The 25,652-nt window shown below is 43.2% G+C and overlaps 2 protein-coding genes across 3 annotated transcripts in view; one reads left to right on the top strand and one right to left on the bottom strand.

Moving 5' to 3' along the window:
- Positions 1–14,805, bottom strand: part of COMMD1 (copper metabolism domain containing 1) — a 57,234-nt gene extending 42,429 nt beyond the window's left edge. The window contains exon 1 of one of the 2 annotated variants that reach the window (XM_072140362.1): positions 14,684–14,805. Coding sequence is in view for 1 of the 2 variants with exons in the window: in XM_072140361.1 (XP_071996462.1) it covers positions 11,890–12,063 (174 nt within the window). In the remaining variant the exon portion in view is untranslated. Of the gene's footprint in view, positions 1–11,889; positions 12,161–14,683 lie in introns of those variants that run through there. The other variant, XM_072140361.1, reaches the window with a different exon arrangement.
- Positions 14,806–14,842: 37 nt separating this feature from the next.
- CCT4 (chaperonin containing TCP1 subunit 4) lies at positions 14,843–25,034 on the top strand. The gene is made up of 14 exons (XM_072140357.1): positions 14,843–15,140; positions 17,069–17,121; positions 17,216–17,305; positions 18,075–18,183; positions 18,959–19,101; positions 19,910–20,031; positions 20,334–20,466; positions 20,596–20,735; positions 21,525–21,621; positions 21,712–21,822; positions 21,903–22,033; positions 23,549–23,783; positions 23,879–23,992; positions 24,909–25,034. Exons 1-14 carry the CDS (start codon positions 14,996–14,998, stop codon positions 24,921–24,923), a joined length of 1,638 nt encoding a protein of 545 aa, XP_071996458.1. The 5' UTR covers positions 14,843–14,995; the 3' UTR covers positions 24,924–25,034.
- Positions 25,035–25,652: the final 618 nt, after the last annotated feature.

The following is a 25,652-nucleotide window of genomic DNA, read 5'->3' as shown; positions in this document are numbered from 1 at the left end:
ACCCTTACACTATGTGACTTGGCTGAAACGTTTTGGATCTCCTTCCACACGCTTCTCACAATAGGAATTTGGGCCCTGGTGTAACTGGTGTAACAATTAGAATTTTAGTCAACCTAATTGACTTCTGTCTTTTTATGTGTGTCAACTGGTTTCAACTTTTTTTTTACTGCAAATATAACAGAGGATATATCCGTTTTTGTGGCATCTAAAAAAAAACACAACATACTCTTTAAAATGACACCAAAACTGTGTTTCTTGGTGTCATGTTTCAGAACACATATCCTTTGAAGTTTTCCACAGTCATGACGTCTATGCATCTGTACTAGCTGCCTATGGTCCAAGCGTCAGTCTGGAATGAAAAATATATATATATATTGGGATCAGAGCACAGAGATAGAACTAGTAGGAGATGCCTTGTGTGCGGGGTGCTGCTGCGCTGTATGAATAGGTGGGAGTGCTGCCAATCCTCCTGCCCCTCCGCACATTGCTTTCAGGTCAAGTATCTGTTAAGGAGACACTCCAGCCACAATCCTTCTCTTCACCTCCGCTGACCCCAGGGAACAAGGAAGGAGACTACAATACAAACCCTATGTGTAGTATAATAATACAGCAGCCCCCCTTCTAGCCTCAGCCTGTCACCTTTTGTCGTGCTCCGTGGTGGAAATGTACCAAGCTGTTCTATGCCAGAGCGGCCGGGATTATCTTTAGTATTTTCTGTGCGTCTGCCAAATATTTCCTTCCATCAATGAAATCCAATTACATTCCCAACGAAAGCAACGACAATGAGAATTCTCTCCAGTCAACAGATCAGTAGTTTATAATCTCGTGTAAGCGAAGCCTCGTGCGTTGTGTATGAGCTCTACAGAGGATCTGTCACCCATCCCCACATCTATAGGTCGGTGCCGCATTGTGCAAAGGTTTTAGGCAGGAGGCAAGAATTTTTTTCAGTTCCTTTATGTGCACTTGCGGTTTATGAAGGAAATCTGCGGGGAGGTTGTTCCAAACATCTTGAACTACAAATCATTTACTGCTATACTGTAGGTTTGCTCACATCTTTCGATCTCTTCCAGTAATCTCAGACACATTCAATGGTAGGATCTTTCTATTCTTTATAGGTCCTAATGACATTGCCTGTATGTTAGTGCTTGTTACTCCGCTGCAGAATATATTTTTAAAGGGAGTCTCCTATCAGTATTGATCATACAAAGCTGCTGACCGTGTTAGGTATTGTCCCTGGAGATCTTTGTAATCTTTGTGCGCGTTAGTTGCAGCAGGACTGTGAAAAATTCATTTATATTCCTGGATTGTAGCTGGACCTGAAGCACTGATGTGTGAGATCTCCTCAATAAAGTACTGCACAGCTCCTCCCCTCTAAGTAACTGTCCTAAGATTCAAATTGAAGATTCTGCATCAGGGGGAGGGGATGCAGAAGTACATTGAAAAGATCTCACACACCAGTGCGGTAGAGTGTTCCAAGTCCAGCTACAATCCTGGTACATAACTCCCTATTTCACAGTTGCAGGAAATAAGAAAACCTGGCACTCCTGAAAACAAATGATCCTTTATTATTGCAGTTTAAAATCACATATTCATGTAGTACATAAGTCAGCTTACGCCCTTAGTCATAGCATAGCAGTATAACATACTTATGACAGTGGTTTAGTGTCCCAAATCCCCCTTTGGCAAGTCCATAAATGTGCACTTTTAAAACAAAAAACCTTTATACTTACCTCATTCAGAGCTTGGTCGCACAGTGAAGCCGGCGTACTACAACCCAGCAGCTCTGCATGCGCCATGGGTACGGCGCTTGTGCAACGAAGCCAAGTTGTACCGCTCCGGCTTCATTGCATTACTGTGCAGGTGCGGGGGGCACCAGAGTTGGGTCCGAGGCGCCTCATCTGACGCATCTCTAGGCAAGTGTAAAGGTTTTGTCTTATAACGCACACAAATTGACTTGCTAAAGGGAGATTTGGGACACTAAACCCCTGATCCATAAGGACCTGTGGTTGGTTTAGCGTCACAAAATTGCCCTGACAGGTTCCCTTTAAGCACCGCATGGATAAGTCATTTAAAACTGCAATAATAAAAAAGAATTTGTTTTCAAGAGTGGCGGGTTTCCATATTTTCTGCAATTTGATAACCCTGGAGATTCAAGGGGCTACTACTCTCAGTACTGTTGAATCTATACATTGCATGGGTGAGCTTTTTCCTACCTTATTTTTCCTAATTCTCCATATTTCACAGTCCTGCTGCTACAAACAACACACACAAAAGGTATGATTACACAGATCTCCAGGGCCAATGCCTGACACTGTCGGTAGCTTTGTATGGTCAAAACTGCTGACAGGTTCCCTTTAACACCCCTAGCTTTTTTTTAAAGCATCGAAACTGCCTTAAACTTCAGTAAAAGCTTTCCCAAAATATTCACTTTAAACCCCTTTTTTTGAATAGCAACACACTGGGGCATTGCTCTGTGAATCCTCCTAGAAATGTAGGAACAGAGTAAAAACTTCAAAATCCTCTTTTATACAAAGACATCTGGAGTCCACTAGAATTGGGTCTGTCGGTACAGTGTTTCTCTCTGCTCTGTGTCAGAGACAGGGGTTCTGAAGCGACCCCGTAGACCCCTGACCTCTATAAAGTCAATGGGGGAGATTTATCATCAAGTGTCTGAGGTAAAACTGTTCAAGTTGCCCATGGAAACCAATCAGAGCTCAGATTTTATTTTATAAACAGCTGTGGGAAAATGAAAGCTGAGCTCTGATTGGTTGCCATGAGCAACTAGAACAGGTCTGCCCTAAAAGACTTATGATAAATCCCCCCCAATATGTCATTATAAAATACCAATTGTTTTCCCTGGATACGTCCCAATGTAGAAGCAGAAACACATGCTAGTCCTATGGAAAGCTACAAATCACACCCTACTCTACATTTACTACCCATTTTAGACACAGCCCCAATTTACTGACAGCAGAAATACATTAGCCACGTATGTCCCAGACCCCCCCCCCCCTCCGACTTTACTTATTCAGGGGAATCTATACCTGGTACTCAGTGGATCAGGGATGTATCTAGTATGGACTATAAAAATACTAAAAACGTGATTACATTAGAAAAAACCTCCAAAAAACGAAACAAAAAAGTTCCTAAGCGTTTTGCTTCCATTCCACTCATCAGGGAATGTTCAAGTCATTCCCGAGAAATGTGACAAGATAAGGTTTTACTGTAAGGACGGAACGAAGAAGCCCGGAGAACAGGATCCTAGAGGGAACGTAAGGCAGATCCCAGAATATTTTCACCTTATAAGGAGAGGAGGGATTACCCAGGCGTGTTCTTAGTATAATACAGGATACACATAGGAACAGTCACCCGCCTCTAGTACAAGAGATATAGAATGGCCTGCATAATGCTGAGGCAGCGGGGCCCGGGTCCACAGGGGGGCGTACGCTGTCCGGTCTATGGCGCACGAGAGGAGAGGGGATAAGGGGAACAGACATAAACATGTAACCTTACAAACCCTCTAAAAAAGTAATAAACCTCACTCCTATCAACAGGTCGTGCAAGCCCGCGTTCACACGTTGCGTTTTCAAACCGATTACAAACAGCTGAGGAGAGGGGATTTGCCCAATTATATTAGTGGTAACGTTTGCATTTACAAAATGCATCGTAAACGCAATGTTACTCATGTGTTACCAATGTGTTAACATATACATTTTGTTAACATGTGTGTTAACAAACAGTTATGTAATTAGGCAAATCACATCTCCTTGGCTGTTGCAGTTCGTTTCAAAGTGCTAAGAAAACGCAACCAAAACGCAATGTGTGAACATTCCCCAAGAATCGTACAAGGCTGCCATACACATCAGATAACGGCCGGCTGAATGGCCAAGTGGCTGACCACCATCCTTCCTGACCGACCCATGCAAATTACAGGGTTGTCCAAAGGTCATCCACTAAAGGAAATCTACCATCAAAATTCATCATGATACACTTACTCATAGATCCAGGAACCGTGACGGTGGTCATCTTCTTAAAGTTGTTATCTATGGCCTCCTTCCTTCTAAAATCACCTATTATGCTAATGAGCCATAAGGGCTCTGGGGGCGTTATCACAGCCCCTCCATGATGTAGCTTCACAGTCTGTTACTGACCTCTCCCACTTTGTGATAAAACTTCCACTGTTGCACAGATGTTACATGAGGCAGAGGAAATGGGAAGTACTCAGAGAGCAGGGGAGGGAACAGTGTAACAGCCTTTAAAGCTACAGCACAGAGGGGCTCTGGTAACCTCCCCCATAGCCCTTTAGCAGAACTATAAAAGTTGATATTAGAAGGGAGGAGGCCATGGATAATAAATATAAGAAGATTACCACAGTCACGGTGCCTGGATCTAATCTGTGTTCTTTTCTTAATGCTTGATTTTTATAGTAGATTTCCTTCAAAGATGATCTGATTCCTGGGGTTTTGGCCATTCACCAGATCAGCACAGCTCTATGGTATGTGCAGCATCTTTTACAATGATTGAATGAGAGCGCTGGGATAACCAAGCGCTGTGCTCAGCAATTTCCGACGCTCCCTTAGTATTAAATAGAGCAGCAGGACATAAAAATAACTTAACACACCACTAGTTATTGAGAAAGGGATCCTGTTCTTGGGATCAGTAGGGGTCCATGCAGTCAGACCTTGTGGATAAGGGATCAAAGTTAGGGAATAGTGGTCAGCCAATCACATGCATGCGCATGCAGGGATCGCTCAGGGTGCAAGGTTTGTGGATGGTGACAGGGACTTACCTCTCAGAGAACAAATGGCGGCTGAAATCCATCTACCAATCCTCCACCACCATCAGAAGAGTTTGGAAAACCCCATACACGATCATCTTGTCCTAATGCATTTGAACCAACCCAGACCTTCGAGTATGACCTGTATAAGACAGGTATTGCTAGAATAGTTCTATACCACTGATCCTGCATACAACTATAGGACAATTCTGAAAAATCATTTTTGATATAGTTTTATAAAAATAAAAAAAAATCCATTACACTTTAATATACTAGCATTATGGCAACAGTGCAACTAATATATATATATCACTGCGATGTAGTTAAAAAAGTAGAGTTTTCGGCATGTGCTTGCTCAACTGTATTTTATGACCCACTGCTGCCATCTAGTGAAACTATAAAGAAAGGCAGCCAGGATCTGGTGACAACGTAACATTAGCTTCCATTAATTTCTTAATTATAAGGTGAAAGTCAAATGCTGAAACGGGGAGGGAGAGGAGGGACAACTCTTCACTGCCTGAGGGATAGCTGCATGCATTTTTTTGCTGTAATGGTCAGAAGAATTATAAATAAAGCTTCATTACAGACACTTGGGACTATAGTAAAGAATCCGGAGAGCTTCCCCAGTGGTCACAATAGGAAGAGGGGTCCGTCTTTAACTAGGGGCCGGCTGTAAGTTGGGTGTCCTTAAGTAGGGGACCGCATGTAACTGCCTCAATTTGCTATTTAACCCCTTACGTCGGGTCCTGGTGCATGGAGAGGGCTCACCGGTAACAACGATCGCGGGCGGTTTCCTGATGGCGATGCCGTTGACGTCAATCGGGGAGCGACGATCCGTCGCCATGACAGCAAAAATGGAAGTGAAAAAACTAAAAAGGGCCAGGTCGTTAAGGGGTTAAACACAGAAGATAGTGACAGATTTATGCGAGATATTTTCTCGCATAAATGGCGTCCATCAACGTTATATACGGCTATATATATATATTTGTATTACTGGAAATTTCATACTCCTCCTTGGCAACGAATACTTCTCAAAAATAGTAGAAGGGTGTATTATTACCCTTCTGGAAAAACGTAAGTGCGACCATGTGTCATACGGATTTTTCATGTTCCCTTAGACGTCTAGGAGACGCAAGTCTAGGCAGGAACAGGACCTGCTCTTAGTTTTCTACAGCCTCCACACGGATCCTTGAAAAATACACCTGTGTGCATGGGGCCATTGAAATGAATGTGTCACAAAAACAAAAAAAAATAAATAAAAAAACTCACTATATAACTCTTGTATAAATGAGGGCTGAATGGGATTTTCAATAAACGCTGCAGTTTTTTTCTACAACCCGCAGCAAATCATCATTTTAGTCGGAGAATAAACTGAGCTCCAAAATCCTAAACCAAATCTGTCTGTTTTACATGCAGAATTAGTCACGTGTGAATGTGATCGTAGATTTAAACATGGGTAAATAAATACCCTAAACCTTTCAGCAAACCAGTGCAGTAATCCAGAGTCTGCAAGTCCCTTAATGACTAGTAATAATGTGATTTATGTACAATCTTCATTTTCCAGTAGTTTTACTTTCTGCAGTCTCAATCCCTCTGTACAGTAGTCTCTCTCTCTATGCGGTTACTGTAGATCTAGCTGCGGTGACACATGGATCCCCCTCCCTTCTCCATGGACCTCCTATGAAATTTTAAAAGTAGATTTTAGAAGGAAAACATTAGCACAAAATGGGAGGGGTCAGTGTAACAGGCTGTGAAGCTACAGCAAGGAGGGGCTGTATTAATGCCCCCAGAGCCCTTCTGGCTAATTAGCATAATTTTAATAGGTGATTTTAGAAGGAAGGAGTCTGTGGATAACACATATAAGCAGATCACCACAGTCACGGTGCCTGGATCTATGAGTAAGTGTCTCTGGTTTATCATGATGGATTTGACGGTAGATTTTCTTCAATTCACACTCAATAAATTTAAAATCCATTAATATAACTTATTTATTAATGTATCATTTTTTAAAAAAATATTTGCAAGCGAACTGCACCTACGTTTAAAAAAAAAAAAAAAAAAAATGAGCAGTGAAAAAAAACTTGATATGTTACATTGTTAATGTTTAGGTATAAAATAACTGCAGGTATCCGCTCAGATTTGTCTGCCACCCTCCCAAATCTTTTATTCGTGTTGAATACAAATATATCCATCGAGACAAAAGCAAACAACCTGTGCAGCAGCCAAAACAACCTACACGCCACACGTGACGGGCTAAAGCGCCAGAATTGTCGGCCATCTGGATTCTTACACAAGAAAAGATTTCAAACTTATAGGGAACCTGTCATCAGCAATTGGCCGAATAAACCACTACTGGTATATTGTCAAGCGGGGTAACAACTTCTAGTTTTTGCTTCTTTCATGATCCTGTGTGAAGATGTAAATTGGTTGTATAAAGTCAAGGAGGCGGAGAGTTTAATACTGAAGTCAGGGTGGGGAGCTCTGAACGCCTCCTCCTCTGTGATTGACATTGTGCATCAGACTTCAGGAGATCTGGTTGGTGATGTATCTGGATGCAGGACCATAAATTACAATTAATGGGGGCTTTCTGAGGAAGAGAGAGCTTGACTTCAGTGTTAAAATCTCCACCCCCTTGACTTTATACAACCAATTTACATTTCACTTCAAAACTGATTTTCTGGGCAATTAAAGAAACAAAATCTGCAAGGTGTTCAGCTGCCTGGAAACATACTGGTAGTGGTTTATTAGGTCAATTTCTGCTGACAGGTTCCCTTTAAGGATTATTTAAAAAAATATATATGTTTTTTTCAATAAACAACATTTATTGAAGAGGTTTTTACATGAATTGGGGAAATCTCTAGGAGGCCATGGAAAAGTTATACTTGCCAAGCTCCACCTTATACGTCACATCGGGACTTCACCCATAAGTTCTTGCTACTGGAGACAGGACTAAAAAAATGGAAGCACCAGAGAAACATGGGAATCGACAAAACCCCTTTAAATGGTTAAAACGAAAATGTAGCAGGTCTACTAATAAAGCTTCCTCACCCACAAATTGTGTAATGGAGCTGCAATGCATGAAGCCGTAAAGTGGTATTCCCAAATTACTTTTCAGCAACAATCGCAGAGCTCACAAGAACAAAAAAGATTTTATATTGCTGCAAAATTGATGCTTTTGGCAAAAAAAAAAAAAAAAAGGATTAGCATTTAAAATGATGTGAATAAAAAAATACAAATCATCCCCCCAAAAATACAAAGCCTATCTGAAGAATAGGATTGGACGATTATTGGGTTCACAAAACGTCATCACAGAGTGACGAGAATGTATGAAGAGGCTGGTGGAAGCAACACAGAGAGAGAGGGAGAGAAACTGTAGGGGGGCAACAAAGGAGCAAGGCGGGATACGTATCAAAGCTAGTACGCCGGTACAGCAGAGGGGGCAGGGTTAAATTATACACTGGAGCACCATAGAGAGGTAAGTGGTGAGCAACAAAGAAATTAATGCCCCCCTAATACTAAATAATTGGCTAGGATTAAATTATCTGGAAAAATTATCTGGAAAAATAAGAAAATTTAAATTGTGAATTGGTTTAAAAAATTGTAGCTGGACTTGGAGCACTTTGGTGCACTGGGGGTGTAAGATCTCTTTACTGCACTGCTGCACAGCCCCTCCCCTCTGCTGTAGCAGATTCTGTTTGCATCCTATTATAGTTAATCAGGGGGAGGGGCTGTGCAGCAGTGCATTGACAAGATCTCTCAGTGCACCAGAGAGATCCAAGTCCAGCTACAATCCTGGATTATAAATGTATTTTTCACAGTCCTTCTGCTACTAAAAACACACAGATCTCCAGGGTGATATATTTCACACTGTCCGAAGGTTTGTATGGTCTATCTACTACAAATATCATATGGACCTGTATGGGACCTAGATTTCGGTGTAGCCCCCCAAGTAATACATTCTGCAGTCTTATACACAGCTTACAATCATTGGGAAGCATCCCCTGTCCACAGTGGGTTTCACAACCTAATAAAAATTTCATATCTACAGCCAGGGCTCGTGTATCTCAGCTCTTAGAAAGTGACAGAGACAGGCTGAATATTTAATGTGTCTGGTCCCCGCCTCGCATCCATCAGAAATGTCCTGCCGAGCTAGAGGTGCATCTAATACATCTACTTGGGTAAATCCTGCCGTTTTCTAGCAGAGGCATTAAAATTTTACTCCGAACTTCATCATAAAGACAAATGTTACTTGTTTAATTTAATATCCTAAGACATTGCCGGCAGGTTCATTACATTTGGGTTTGTTAACATTACTCGTGCCAAGTCACAGCTCTCCGTTATGAGATTATTGAAAAGTTTTAGACACCAGATGATGTAAAAACTTTATCAAAAATCTTAGGACATGGTAAGACTTCAGAAATCTATTCAGATATCACCATTTTAATCAACATTTTACACAGAAAAGTCATGACTAAAGTGAAGACATTGGTATCTTTCTATTTGTGGCGGCCATATTGGTTGTCACTATTGAATAAGCTTCTTGGAACACCAACTTTTCTGAGGTAAAATCATTAAAAATCCTACCCCCAGCACCATCTAAACCCATCAGACCTACAAGAAAGTACAGAATCTACAAGAAACTAGTGTTTGCAACCCAGAACAACCACTGACAGAATAGTTGGAGTTGATTAAAGTGGATTTTTTTTTAACCAACTTTCCTGCCTTTAAATCGATTCTGACAGTTTCTTCCAGGATCACATAAAATTTCTCTAACTTTTTGGTCCCCGGATTTTCGGAAAATAACAAACAGCATATACAAACGACGCCGCCTGTGTACAGTGGCTCAGCAATGGTGTGCTGACTGTAGTGAACAAGACCACTGTTGACACAATGGGGGACATTTACTATGGAGCTCTCGGCGCATGTTCTGCTCTCTGACCTATTTATTAGCTAGCGTTACCAGAAAAAAAAAAAAAGACTTTTTCCGCCTGCTTCCACAAGGGGCGTGGCTTTGGCGGAGTGGAAACTCAGACAATTAATATGTGTCGCAGCCATTTTTGGGTGCTGTAAACTGGCAAAAAGTAGACCAAAAGAAATTTGGTCTAGCAGGGACACAAAACAGTGGTGTTGTTCTTCGACTGTTGGACACATTTCTGGTGCTCAGGACAGATTTTGGTCCCAGGGACAGAAAATGGTCTTGGCGTCAGAAATGTATCTGCACAGTTCCACAAAATTAAATGTGCATCTTCTTTCCGAGAGCATGTCGGTAACAAAGCCAGTGCAGACAATGACACTTATGTAAATATCCCACAATGTGAGTGGTGAACCTATGTATAGAAACTGACAGTGTTGATGGCGCCATTCAGCAGCGGAGCACAGGAGAGTATATGCCGTTTGCTTTTTTCATAAAAAATATGTAATCCTGTACAACTCCTTTAATAAAATTATGTGGTGATTTTTCAACATTTGCTCCAGCCCAGGACCACCCACCTGTAGAGAACCAATAGAGAGCCTAATTAGCATACAAGGTCCTGAAACTATAATAATTAGGCTCTATGATAATGGACAATGGAAGATGGGTTGTCCTTGGCTGAAGCAGGTGCCTTAGTACAACCAGATAGACAAAATAACGGCTCAGCCAGGCTCCAGTCATGACTAAGGACGGTTAACCCTGCCCGAAACGCGTCAGCTGTTGCTGTTTCCCCACATTGTGGATATTGTACTGTCAATGATCAATTAAAGGACGCTAAACGCATTGCCTGGAGCCTGGCTGAGCCGTTATTTTGTCTATCTGGATGTTCTACCCTGGCAGAGGGGAGGCCCGTGCCTCGCTCGGCATGTCCTGAACAGGAGGTGAGCTGGTTTTTCCTGCTTATATGCCTTAGTACAACCACCTGACAGTAGAGAGCCAGGACTGAAGTTCTGGCATACACACTGGTGCATTCATAAGGCACTTACAGGCCTTAAATGGCGTTTTGAACCCGTTTTTAAGCAGTCCTTTAAAAATGTTTTGAAAACGCATCGTTTTTTTCAGTTTTCCCAAATAACAATTATAATTGGGGAAAAACTGACATTTTTTTTAACGGACTGCTTAAAAACGGGTTCAAAACACCACGTGTGCCACCACCCTAAAGGTAAGGACGGACCAGGCTTATCCATGGACCTCCTGGTCTGGGCCAAGCAATTCTTCCTAATGAGGGGAAACTACAATTATAATCCGGAATTTCTTAGCCTTTACTGTATTGGTTTACTCAGGACACCAATACGATTGGAAGTCGTGACAGGGGAGTATTATGTTACTGCTCAAAGGGGTTGGCCGACTGGTTTTAAAATTCTACAGGTGGGTTTGGGAAGGGATTTTTAATTTTTTTTTGTAAATTCGTTTTAAAAAACAAAGATGTACTCACACCCTCCGTCGCTCCCGGTGTCCCGTGCCAAACCCATTTGTTTACAGGGGCACGGAAGCTGAGCTCAGCTTCCAGTCGGCCCGCCATGCCCACCCGTCCCCATATCTCAGCACCTGAAACAGGAGCACAGCCCGGAGAGACGGCAGCGCCACGGACACCGGCAGAGAAAGTGAGTAAAACTTTGTTTTGGTTTTTTTTTATATCCCTTCCCAACCCGTCTGAGAATTTTAAAAACAGTCGGACATCCCCTTTAAATTGTCGTGTTGGTATTTTGCAATAAATACTTTGATTTTGGTTACAGTTTGGGCACTTGGTCACTGAAAGAATTGCCATCACTGATCTAGAGGCTGCATGCCGAGAGTGCATGTGCGAGGGGAGCTAAGAGGAATATCCGTTTGTCAGCCACTTGTTCGGTAGAAAGTAATGTAGCTAAAAGAAGAGGAAGGAAATCTGTTATGCAGAAGCTCTAGGAAATATATATATATATATATATATATACACATAATATACATACACCCTCTACACAGGGGGTGGGGCTTAGCGAAGGGGGCGGATCTTTGTGTCCTAGTGTAGAATGCTTCCACCCCCTTGTAAACCTCGTTAATACATGTCCACCCCCTCCCTGATAATGGTCGCTCCACATCCCCCCTCCCTGATAATGGTTACTCCATATCCCCCCTCCCTGATAATGGTCGCTCCCGGTACCTTGATGATGCCCAGCATCTTGTCGTGCACGGCTCTGAACTCGTCCTGCGGCAGCTCCGGGTACAGCTCAGTCTTGAGCAGCTCCTCCGTTATCTCCGTGTTCCCATAGTATCTGCCCTGCGCGATGCCGTTCAGCAGCCCGCTAAGCGCCTTACTGCCCTCCGCATCAGCCATGACAGCGGCGCCGGCACGTGACCGGCGGCGGGGAGGCCAAGTCACGTGACCCCCTTCCAGGCTGAGGGTTGGCGGAAGTGAGTGGCGGCCATGTGTTGGCTGGCAAATGCCACTATCCGTCCCCAGAATGTGTCATTCACTCACTACCTTCTTGGTGATGATAAACTTGTGTTTCTGCACATCCGGGAGCTTCATACATCACACTGAGGGCAGAAACACGACAGAGAGGGATGTTCATAGCTACCAGTCAGATCTGATGATGGAGTAAGACCATGGCACAGCAGTGTGGTAAAGGTCTATGTGCAGCTCATCATGATTAACCAAAGTTATAGCTAAGGATGAAATCCAGATGCCACAATGGCGGAGATCTCTAGATTACTGCTAATTATATAACAATTACGGTACACAGTATATGTATATAGGCATTCATAGTTTTCCATCCGGATATCCATGAATGTAAGGAAAACCCCTAGGGGAACTGGGTCAGAAAAACTAAAGAACACCAAGGCCGCGTTCACACTGTGAATTTTGACGCATGCTCCACCATTGGTCACAATTTGATGGGACCGAGGATGCCAGTCACTGGGATCCCCATGATCATGAGAATAAGGCCCCTGCTATCTGGACAATCCCATTATCTCTAGTTGATGGGGAGACAGGACAGGCATGTGACTTGCCACTCAATTCTATGGAGTACTAAAGATTGCCTAGCACTGCGCTCGGTTATCACCAGGACACACAATCAGTTAGTGGATGGCAGGCACATGGTCAGCACGCTGCTCCATCTGTTAGTGAGAATGCTGGATGCGTATATTAACAATATCCTGCAATACATTATTATTGCAGTATATCGTATAAGCTGTCAGACCCCCTAGGTGGCGGCGAACCTATGGCACGGGTGCCAGAGGTGGCACTCAGAGCCCTTTCTGTGGGCACCCGGGCCATCGCCCCAGACAGGACAGTAAGAATCTTCCTGCAGTTCCAAGCAACTGAAAAGATGCTGCTTTCAGTCATATTTTGATACTTACTTCGCTACTTGGGACTGTAGGAAGAGGGAGAATGAGTAGACAGGGCTGAATTATCTTTGGAGGACCTCCTGCTGGCCCCTTCAGGTCTACAGAGGGACACTGGAAAGAAGCTAAAATGATGCAAATTTTCCATCTTTCTACTGTGTTGCTGTCTTCAGGAGGCCAATATGAATGTTGAAGAACTTTAACTGCTTAACTGCTTTAACTTTTGGTTGGCACCTCGCGATAAATAAGGAGGGTGTCTTTTTGGGCACTCGGCCGCTAAAAGGTTCGCCATCGCCAGTGATGGCGAACCTTTCAGAGACTAAGTGCCCAAACTACAACCGAAATCCACTTATTTACTGTGAAGTGCCAACATGAAATTTTCAGCAGTAACTTATTGCTACCTGTTTTTTTACATCTTTCAATTGAATTGGCGGTCTAAGGCCACCAATTAAAAGAAGGAGGGAAAATTCAGATAATCATTGTAGCTTCTTTCCAGGGTCTCTCTGTACAGGAACAATGGTCGGGTCCAGCAGGAAGACCTCCAAAGATAATGCAGTTCTGTCAAAACCTTCTCACTTTTCCTGCAGTTCCAAACAGCCAACAAAGTGTCGAAAAGCACTGAGAGCAGCATCTCTTAATTTGCCTGGGACGAGGCTGTCTCGTTTTAATCCATTAGCACCCATTGCCATGTGCTAATTGCACATTGTAATGAATGAGAAGGAAAATCCCCATATACTGACATACTGTAGTATGGCAGTATATGATAGGATCAATCAGACAACCTAGGGTTAATGTACCCTAGGGAGTCAGAAAAAGTAAATAGTAAAAGTAAAAATAAAAAAAAGGTAAAATAAAAAATTTATAATAAAAAAACCCTAAAAATTCAAATCACCCCTCTTTCCTTAGAACTGATATAAATATCAATAAACTGTAAAAATCATAAACACATTAGGTACCGCCGCGTCCGAAAATGCCCGATCTATCAATATTACCGTGTTTAACCCCGAAAAGGAAAATAGCGCCCAAAGTCGAAAATGGCACTTTTTGCCAATTTGGAAAAATCTAAAAAAAATCAATAAAAAGTGATCAAAAGGTTGTACAGGCCTAAAAATTATAGCAATGAAAATGTCATCAAAAGTCGCAAAAAATGACACCACCCACAGCTCCGTACACCACAGTATGAAAAAGTTATTAGCGTTTTAATATTTGTAAATGTATGAAAACATTATAAAAAACTATACATATTTGGTATCTCCACAATCACACCAACCCAAAGAATAAAGTAGACATGTAATCTGGGGTGCACAGTGAAATCCGTAAAATCCAAGCCCACAAGAAAACAACGCAAATGTGTTTCTTCACCATTTTCACTGCATTTGGAATTTTTTCCAGCTTCCCAGTACACGGAATGGAATATTAAATACCGTCACTATGAAGTGCAATTTGTTACGCAGAAAATAAGCTATAACACAGCTCTTTATGTGGAAAAATAAAAAAGTTATAGATTTTTGAAGGTGGGGAGTGAAAAATGGAAGAGAAACAAAAAAAAAGGGCCTGGTGGTTAAGGGGTTAAAATGACATATAATGGGCAGCTAGAGCAGTTATACCTCAGACACTTGTGATACATCTCCCCCTTAGATGTTACTAATGAGCAGTATCTATTGTGCAGCACTACAAGTCTCAGCAGAGCACAGGACCACAGTTTACTCTCTGTTGCCAGTAGTAACACGTCCTGCCGCGCTACAGGGCGCCCTCCTGACGTCATCACGCACTGCAGCCTCCTTTACGTCCTCTCGGCTCCGCCTCCAACCGGCGTTTTGTTCTGGAAGCTTCATCCTCCGGGGTTACTGTACAATCCATTGTCATCCTCCGCCCAGTGACCCGTATCCTCGCAGCACACCCGCCGGGCACCATCCACCATGCCGGACAACTCCGCTCCTAAAGTCATGGCGGCGCCGGCAGGATCAGGAGGAGGCAATGGAGGCGCCGGCAGGAAGAAAGGAGCCTACCAGGACCGGGACAAGCCCTCCCAGATCCGCTTCAGTAACATCTCCGCGGGGAAAGGTGAGGCGGAGGCTGCGGCGCGCATTGTGCAGTGCCAGGAGCCGCATGTAACTAGCTGTCTGCTGAGGAACTACAAGTCCCAGCATGCCCTGTCACCTGCGGCCAGCTAAGGCATGCTGGGAATTGTAGTTTGGAGCCGTAGTGGAGCATTGCTGTGACTGTACTGCTCAGGGATGTGCTGCCTCCTGTCACAGGACATTAGGTGGGGCTTGGCCTTATACATGGGGCCCCCAGACTGTGCTGCAGCTCATTGTATAGGGCCCCTGTATGTCCTGCTGGGCTTGGGGCCTCACAATGTTGTGCTCTGCCCTAATTTGGAGTTGGCTGCAGCAGAGGGGCAGGACCAGACACGGTCCAGCATACATGTGTTACCATGGGAGGCTCCCCTTGTGTGGCGCAGCATGGCCGGGGTGTAGTGCTCTAATACAGTAGGAAGAAGAGGGTTTTGTCACTTCCTTGTCAACTTAATATTATTTAACCCCGAAAACTCCTTTACATTCGTCGCACCATGACGGTGTGTAGGCTTGATGGGATTGATGATGACCCCCCACTTAATTACCCCGCTCTTAATCCTGATGCCCTGTGCCCGACCAGATGTTCTATTCATTCAAAGACTGGCCAAGGGATGATAGTGGAAGTGACTTGGGTTATTCAGTGGATGATGGGAGTCATGTGAACCCCACCATTCACGAACAACCAATTTTAAAGGGGTTGCCCAAGGTTTTAGTGTTCCACACCCCAACTCCAACAATGTATGGGATGATCTGCTGATCATTAGGGACATTCTCATAACGCAAGTGACAAGTAAAGTTTTGGCTCCATTCATTCTCTGTGGCGCTGTCCTTGGTGATCCTCAGCAGTCACTTACACTGAATACACCATTCTCAACCCTTTCCTCGATTCATTAGGGGAAACCCTTGTTATACGCCCAATAATCAGGAAATTATAAAATGTGACCCTTAAAGGAAATCTACTCTTACTCCTAGATCCAGGCTCCGTGACAGTGGTAGTCTTCTTATATTTGTTATCCTTGGCCTCCAGCCTTCTAATATCAATTTTTTAAATGAAGCCATACGATCTACCCTCTCCCTTCTATGATCTGTCTTCACAAGCGCTTTTACAATAACTGCACAAGTGCTGATGGTGCAGGAGGAGGGTAAGACAGTGTAACGGCTTGTGAAGACAGAGCACAGAGGGGCTGTTTTTAGAAGGAAGAAGGCCATGGATAACACATAAGATGATTACCACAGTCCAGGTGCCTGGTTCTATGGGTAAGTGTCCCTGGTTTATCATGATGGATTTTTATGGTAGATTTACGTTTCAGCAAAAAAACACTATGTGGGAGATTTATCCTGCGCAGACATATGAAGAAATCTCCGCCCACCAGCAACGCCGTCTTCCCCTGGAATTATTTACCCCATTACCCTTCATTCACTGGGGAATGGTCCAATCCACCCCGGGTAGAATTCCTGGATTATAGCTCTGGCAACGAGCAGCCTCTGTTAGGATATTGTGGAAATATTATTAGTCAGGATATTTGGGAAGGGTACATGAAGCCATAGTAGGACAAGCTCTCGCTGAGCTGGGGTTTGGCTTATAACATGTCTTGAAGGGGTATGGGGCAGCCTCCACTTCACCAGCCTGGCCCATTTATTCATCACTGGCTCCAGTACCAGCCCACAGTTCTAGGCAGGTTATTAGACCACAGCGTGCACAAGTCTTGGGTGCAGATGCCAGCACCTGTCATTATAAATCTCCCTGTGTTATACTTTACCCCCACCCCCTCCCCCATGCTTTATCCTGCAGCTCTGCCTGCTCAGATTGGCTGCTGTGTATTTCCTGCTACTATGGCGCGGTGTAACTATGCTTTAATGTCACCGTTGCCCATAAACGTAGACATAATTCTGACGCTGTCCTTATTCTCGCAGCCGTTGCTGACGCCGTCCGTACAAGTCTTGGACCAAAGGGCATGGATAAAATGGTAAGCTGATGGCCGCTTGGGTAAGGAGAACTCTTGCTTGTTGCTGTTGTGTTGCTCATTACTGATATTTTTTTATTGTTTTCATTCACTGCAGATTCAAGATGGGAAGGGAGATGTGACCATTACTAATGACGGAGCCACCATCCTGAAGCAGATGCAGGTCCTGCACCCGGCAGCACGCATGGTAAGTCTCCATGTAGATGGAACATTTGTGCTTCCTTTCTTCAACATTTTGATGATTGTTTTGAGGTCAGTGAAGGAAATGTTTAAAAGGATTTGTTCCAGGATTTAATGTTACCCTTTAGGGCTGTGGTCCCCAAGGGACTAGAGATAATCAGACGCTATGGTCCGTTTTGGCTACCTGACCCCCTGGGAAATCATAGCCATGGCTAGATTGGCTGTGCGGCCAGCAACCTGCGATAATGTCCTGGTCTGATGGCCAAACACAACCATCGGGTCCGCTCATCTCTACCTAGAACCAATAGATCACATGCTCAACCTACTGCTCTACCCATTAGTGAGAATGGGACCCCTATTCTTCAATTCATGTGTGTGTGTGTGTGTGTGTGTGTGGGGGGGGGGGGGTGACGTTCTCATGATCAGTGGGAGATTCAGCAGTCAGACCTTAACCTATTACCTATTCTGTTGATAGGCTCTTATTGCAGAGCCTGGAATCGGCCTTCATAGCCACCACACAAATAGACAGAGGTGTCTGCATAGTCGTAGTAATGCTTGAGCTGATCGCAGTGGTGTCTGACATTAACATCTCAGCTGATCTCCTATGAATGATTTATTCTATCTATATAGGCTGTTAACGTGTTGGGACTGGAATAACCATGTAATGTGTATTACAATAACTAGTAAGTGGTTGTTCTGTGGCAGCATCTTATGAGATCAGTGATACCCTGTGTGTTTCATCCCGATTTTTCATTTTTAATGTGTTTTCTCTCTAGTTGGTGGAACTTTCCAAGGCTCAGGATATTGAAGCTGGAGATGGCACCACATCTGTTGTGGTTATTGCTGGAGCTCTCCTGGACTCTTGTTCTAAGCTGCTGCTTAAAGGTCTAGTAGTACTATAATGGTGTCACTTTATTTCAGTTGTTTTTACATTACACATTGTGCCCCCAAACAATTAACTATTGTTTGCCATCTGCCACTGCAAAGCTGGTCTCCTTGCACGATCCCTGGGCTTGAATGAATTGCTCTACCTGCAGCGATCAGGAGTGATCTTATGATAATGAATACCTTTGTCTTCTCATTGGAGAATTCTGCAGTGGCAGTCTACCATCTGCAATGACTAATGAGGCTTAGTCAACAAGTGATTTTTGTTTTTTTGGGGATAATTATAGTAATACGTTATTCTTTTGAATATGACATCATTAGCAGATTAGTGAAAAATTCTCCAATACAGGCGGTCCCCTACTTAAGAACACTAGACTTGGAGGACCCCTATTTACAAACGGACCTCCTCTGGATGTTGATAATGTACTGTACATTAGCCTTAGGCTACAATAATCAGCTATAACAGTTATCAAATGTGTCTGCATTTAAGATTTATTGTTAATCCTGGTTCTGATGACAATCCAACAGTTTTAAAATCCAATTGTCACAGAGACCAGAAACAATTTGCCAGGAGTTACTATTATAGAATATACAGTTCCGACTTGTATACAAATTCAACTTAAGAACAAACCTCCAGAACCTATCCTGTACGTAACCCGGGGACTGCCTGTACGATCATCTGTTCATCCACTAGTGGTTGCGTGTGTTGTCTGTGTTTGTTCCATGCCCTGCGTCTTTGTAATATCTTGGGTTTTCCTCTATTCCTCCCATGTAGGTATACATCCCACCACTATTTCGGAGTCATTCCAGCTTGCCGTCGACAGAGGGATTGAAATTCTAAGCGGTATGGCCCAACCCATGGAGTTAAGTGACCGAGAAACTTTATTGAACAGTGCAACCACATCACTGAACTCAAAGGTAGGTGCATCGAAAAGTCGTGTGCAGCACAGAATAATAATGTACAAAATAACCAACCAGGAGTTTGCCTGGAGGTTGCAAAGCATGTCTTCTTTCTTCCCATAAAACAATCCTGACAATTGTGATGCAGCTCCTCCCTATCCTATGGTCTGGAGTGAGGCAGGTTTTTGTTGGAAAGCAGCCATGTTTTTTCAACCACTGGAAACTCCTTTGAAGGAAATCTGTCAAAATCCATCATGATAAACCAGGGACTTACTCATAGATCCAGGCACCGTGACACTGGTAATCTTCTTATATCTGTTATCTGTGGAATCCTTTTTTCTGTAATAAACTTTTAAAATTATGCTATTGCGCCTAAAGGGCTACTGTGGATGTTCCCAGAGCCCATATGTGCTGCAGATTCAGTCTTTTACACTGTGTAGGAGCAGTCCCCCCTTCCTTCCCACTCACTATGTGCTGAAACTTCCTCTGCTGCAGTGAGATTACATCAGGCAAATGGAGGGTGGGAGAAGCAGGGGACAGTGTAGCCTGCAGTTTTTGGGGACAAGTTACATTGGCAACACCAGGTCCTGTACCTCCTGCCATAAGTACAGGAGACGTGACAGTGTTGGTACTATTTAGTTATTTTTGATTGGCCCGTAGCCCCTGGGGTTTTACATGGACTTCAACCAGTTATATCAATTCAAGAATAAGAGAAAAGTTACTGGCTTTAGAATGAGAAAAGGTAGATAAGTGGTTAATCCTCTTCTGATGTAGATTTACTTGGGTATTGGTCATCCACTGCATCTTTCCTTCTTATTTCTCCCAGGTGGTGTCCCAGTATTCCAGCCTCCTTGCTCCAATGAGCGTAGACGCTGTGATGAGAGTAATCGACCCATTAACCGCAAACAGTGTTGATCTTCGTGACATCAAAATCGTCAAGAAACTTGGGTAAGAAATATTTTGCATGGTTAAGGCTGTTTTGATGGAAGATTGCCAATATCAGATTTGGTTATAGGGCAGTGGATCGGTCCTCCTTCTGTTTATATTCGCTATTGATGGTACTGCAGCTGTGTCCTGTGGAGGGCGGGTATCAATCTTATAGAGTAGCACATAATGGTAATTCCCTAGAGCAAACAATATAAAGGTTATTCCCACTATAGAAAGTGCTGGCACTTTGAAATTGGTTCATGGCCATCTTGTATGTCCTGCATTATTGATGAGTCTAATGGACTGTCCTCTCTTCTATCTAGTGGAACCATTGATGATTGCGAACTTGTTGAAGGCCTTGTCCTCACACAGAAGGTGGCAAACACCGGAGTAACCAGAGTGGAGAAAGCAAAGATTGGTCTTATTCAGTTCTGCTTATCCGCACCAAAAACAGATGTAAGTATCAGAACAGCTGAACGATCTGCACACCTGAAAAAGCAGACCCCTACCTGATTATACTGCTTGTACAGGTTGTATGATACCAATACGCTGTTTACTGACCACAATGTGCGACTTGCATTCCAGATGGATAATCAGATTGTGGTGTCAGATTACGCACAGATGGACAGAGTTTTAAGAGAAGAAAGAAGCTACATCCTCAACCTTGTGAAGCAAATTAAGAAGGCCGGCTGCAACGTTCTGCTTATCCAGAAGTCTATTTTAAGGTAGAGCAGGAGGTGTGGATGGAATTTATATTAATGGTCATCTACAACCAGGATGAAACTCTATGCAAATGAACCTGAGGGGCTCCATTAACACCTATGAAGCCCCACAGGTTCATTTGCATACAGTCCTTCATTCTGATGGTAGATGCCCTTTAAAGGAAATCTTATCGTGATAAACCAGGGACACTTACTCATACATCCAGTCTTCTTATATTTGTTATCCTTGACTTCCTTCCATCAAAAATCAATATAATTATAATTATACTAATGAGCCAGTAGGGCTCTTGAGGTGTTACAGAAGCCCTTTGTGCTCTGGCTTCACAGGCAGTTACACTGTGCAGTAACACTTCCCCCTCCCCTGCACTTCCTGTAATCCGCACACGGTGGGAAGGGGGGAGTGCTCCTTCAGAATGTAATGCTTATAAAGGTACAGCACAGAGGTGCACTGGTAACACCCCCCAGAGCCCTACTGGCACATTAGCATAATGTTGATTTTAGAACGAAGTAGGCTATGGATATGAATATAAAAGTTACTTAAAGTCACAGTGCCTGGATCTGTGATGCAGGATTTTGATGGTAAATTTCCTTTGAAGGGAAAGAAATCTTGCAATGGTTAGACGCAAGGAGATACACACCAGTGTAGCAGAATAATCCAAGTTTGGCTACTATCCTGGAATATAAATAATTTTAATTTTTTTTTTTTTTTGCACGTTCAGTGATTGGCTAATAAACTATAAGTAAATTCGTAATGAAACCAGTACATTCAGCCTGTTTTTATCATATTTTTAGGGATGCTCTCAGTGATCTTGCCTTGCACTTCCTAAATAAAATGAAAATCATGGTTGTAAAGGACATTGAGCGTGAAGACATTGAGTTCATCTGTAAGGTCAGTGTCCTCAGTAGTGACTCCTGGCACCTCTGTATGTTTCATGTTTCATGTTCTTGCTTCCATTTACATTCAAGACTTTTTTTTCAGACAATTGGAACCAAGCCAGTGGCACACATCGACCAGTTTACAGCAGACATGTTGGCATCTGCTGAGCTCGCTGAAGAAGTTAGTCTTAATGGCTCCGGGAAGCTTGTAAAGGTAAGTGGGTAACTGGGTTTTCTCTGTTTCTGTCCCTTGTAATGTGGGGCGGCTGTTAATGTTATGCATTTCTTCTGTAGATCACTGGATGTGCCAATCCTGGCAAAACGGTTACCATTGTTGTCCGTGGGTCTAATAAGCTGGTGATTGAAGAGGCTGAACGCTCCATACATGATGCCCTGTGCGTCATCCGCTGCCTAGTTAAGAAAAGGTATGCGGGTGCCTATTCATTCTGCAATCTACAGGGACTTATAAGACTCTTATAAGGTGCTGGTGTGCAGATGTGGGACCATTTTGGAGATTGTACAAATTATCTATACAGTATTTGTACAATCTCCAATATTCCAGTGCATAGAATATCAGAAAAGCTACTTTTTTGGTACCTATTACTGTAAAACAGTGGTGGCACGGGTGCCGGAGCTGGCACTCAGAGCCTTCTCTCAGGACAGTCGGGCTGTACCTTAGCACAGAGTTCACCAGACAGGACTCAATGCCTCCCCCTGCAGGCCGCGGCAACCAAGGACGTGTCATGCTCAGTTTGTGGCTGCCTGGGACTACTGGAGGAGCGAGAAGTTGTGGACAGAGCTGGATTTTCACTGGAGCTTTTGCTGCGGGCCCTGCAATTCTTCCTGTTCAGAGAAGCCTTTATGGAAGCCACAATAATAAATGTTTATCCACTTTCTACTCTATTGGTGTCTTCAGGAAGCTGATATGATTGAAGGTTGTGACAGAGCAGGGAACAATGCGTAAATTGCCATGTTGGCACCTTGTGAGTGGGTTTTGGTTGTAGTTTGGGTACTTGGTATCTAAAAGCTTTTGCCATCACTGCTATATAACATTACCTATCCAAATGGCAGAGTTAATCCTTTATCTATGCCGTCCGTGGAAGAAGGGGATACCTTTTGCAGTGGACACCCAGATACAAGGTGCAGAGCCAATGTACAGATTGAATAGATCTGACTGTACCTTGTATTTGGTTTTCCACTAGAAAAGTATCTTCTCCCTAACTGATGGCATAGATATGGATGATCCGAACTCTGCAATTTGGACATGTGATGCTATATAGTGTCTGAAGTAGGTATCAAAGATTTACAGATTTTTCTTGTTTTTGGAAATGAGACTTGTGCAATTCAAGATACAAATGTAGTCTGACAATATGCGCTGTGCAGTGGGGGGGTTGTCTGTTCATTGGGAATGCAGGCAATTAGAAGGGTTGCCCAGTGACAACAAGTAAGCCCTTGCCGTATAAATAGAGTCGATAGTCGCGCATGCGCCCTGCTGTTCTATTCCTCTATGGCGCCAGGAAAGATATCCGCACAGTATAGTCTCTGTCAGTTATAAATCGGTCCTGTGGCCTCACCAGTCAAAAAAAAACTTGCCCCTTTACTAAAGTGCAGGATTCTTTGGTTGACTGGTAAGAGAATGTTAACTTGGGCTTCTAGGGATGAAGTAGTTTCTCCTTGTAGGTGGGGCTCTTTAATATAATGATTTCCATCACAGAACTTGTAGGACCCTCGAACCTAAGTACCAGCTGACAAAACCTGACTTTCTTATGATACAAAGGTTATTAACTGTGCCTAGTGCCCCATATTATATTGACCATTGGTTAATGATCATGTGACACAAAATCCACTTGAATATGGAATGGGAATAAAGTAACAGGAAGCTCTGTGATTCATGCTCATTAAGTAGGAGATTATCAATGTGAAACGTTCCTCTTTTCTAGGGCTCTGATCGCTGGAGGCGGTGCCCCGGAGATCGAACTCTCCCTCCGTCTGAATGAATATGCCCGCACCCTCAGCGGCATGGAGTCCTACTGCCTCCGAGCGTTCGCAGACGCTCTGGAGGTCATCCCCTACACACTGGCCGAGAACGCCGGACTCAACCCAATATCCACCGTAACAGAGCTGAGAAATAGACACGCACAGGGGGAGAAGACCGCCGGCATCAACGTCAGGAAGGTGGGTTATTCACATCTTTCCAGCTTTTATCAATTTTGGCCTTGTTTATTTAAATCCAATATAATTTAAATGGTTTTAATTTTTTTTTTTTAAAGGGAGGAATTTCTAATATTTTGGAGGAACTAGTTATTCAACCACTCCTGGTGTCCATCAGCTCCCTGACCCTAGCTACAGAAACTGTCCGCAGTATCCTGAAGATCGATGATGTGGTCAGTATGAAAGTCACTGAGTATTTTAATATGAATGTGGCTTTTTAAAGGGGTTTTCTGTTCTGGGATTTTGATTCTTGCAACTCCTGGCTCTCTGATAGATAAGCTGCCTGGGAGGGGGGGGGGGTTCTGTCTCTCTTATTACCACCACCCACACCCGATATAAACTTCTTCTAGCTGCAATGTCATAGTATTCCAGTTAAAGAGGACCTTTCACCACCTCAAACTTATTAATTTTAACATATAAGAATGTCGGTGCTTGCTCACGGATTTGCGGGCACTTTGATTTGTATTCCTAGCCCCCACTGTTAGAGATATGAGCACCGTTCTCTGACCATTCGATGTACCTAATCGTCAGAGAGGAGGTGCTGCAGCATGGGTGGGGGTGGGTGTATATGCTAATCATCTCCGACACCATCCAATCATAGGTGGACGGTGTCAGATTAGATCTTCCTTAGGCAATGTGAGCTTGCGGGGTGGTCTCGCTGTGCCACAGCTAGCAAGACCACTCTGCAGCCGCTATGTTAGGTACATAGAACACAGCACGATCTCGCAATATCACGCCATGTTCTATGTGCCGTTTTATGTTGTAGTGCTGGGGAGGAGATGCTTGTTGTCGGGGACACAGACACACACGCACACACCTTTGCATGCGCACACTCACACCAAGGTCACTTTGGGTAGTGTGGCTACTGCATCTCGCCTATTCAGAAATGTTTGGTTGCAATACCACATACTACCCCCATGGTCAGGAGTTGTGCTGTTTTGGAAAAAGGCAGCCATTTTTTTTCACAACTTGTACTTTCTATTGGCATTTTTGAACTATTGTAGTGAAGCCATAACCTATCACTGAGAATTGAATTTTAAACTTTTATAAATTTGTCACTAATTTCTTATACTTCTTGTGTTTCTCCAGGTAAACACCCGATAAACTTTGCAGTTTTTGGACGACGTAAACACAGTGGCACGTCTGCTGACCGGGCAGTAAACGTTTATATGTGTGTCGGCACTTAATTTAATAAAATTGTTACATGATGTTATAGATACTGTCTTCTTATGTTTTTTTTTTTTACTGTATTTGACTGTAATATGCTTTCTGCGTGTAACTTTGTCGCTAAAGGGAAAACTCTACCAATACAAAAATTTCATATTCACTCCCTGAAAGGTGTTGTAACTTCATATATGTGATCGCAGGGGGGCAGTAAATAAATTGCTCAAAAAGGCTGTACAGTCCTAAAAATAGAAGCATTGAAAAAGTCAGCAAAAGTTGCAAAAAACGACACCACCCAGAGCTCCATACACCAAAGTATGAAAAAGTTATTAGTGCCAGAAAATGGCAAATTATTATTATTTTATTTTTTTTGTAACTGTATGAAATCATTATAAAAGCTATATAAATTTGTTATCCACGTGATCGCACCAACCCATAGAATAAAGTAGATGTGTAATTTGGGGCGCACAGTGAAAGCCGTAAAAAATCCAAGCCCATAAGAATACGGCTTAAATGCGTTTTTTCACCAATTTCATTGTATTTGGATTTTTTTTTTTTTTTTTCATGCTTTCCAGTGCACGGGATGCAATAGTTAATTCCCGTCACTATGAAGTGCAATTTGTTACGCAGAAAACAAGTCGTCATACAGCTCTGTACATGGAAAAATAA

The sequence above is a fragment of the Engystomops pustulosus genome, chromosome 3 (genome assembly GCF_040894005.1).
Source record: "Engystomops pustulosus chromosome 3, aEngPut4.maternal, whole genome shotgun sequence".
Taxonomy (NCBI): Eukaryota; Metazoa; Chordata; class Amphibia; order Anura; family Leptodactylidae; genus Engystomops; species Engystomops pustulosus.
This window is presented reverse-complemented; position numbering and strand designations above follow the sequence as displayed.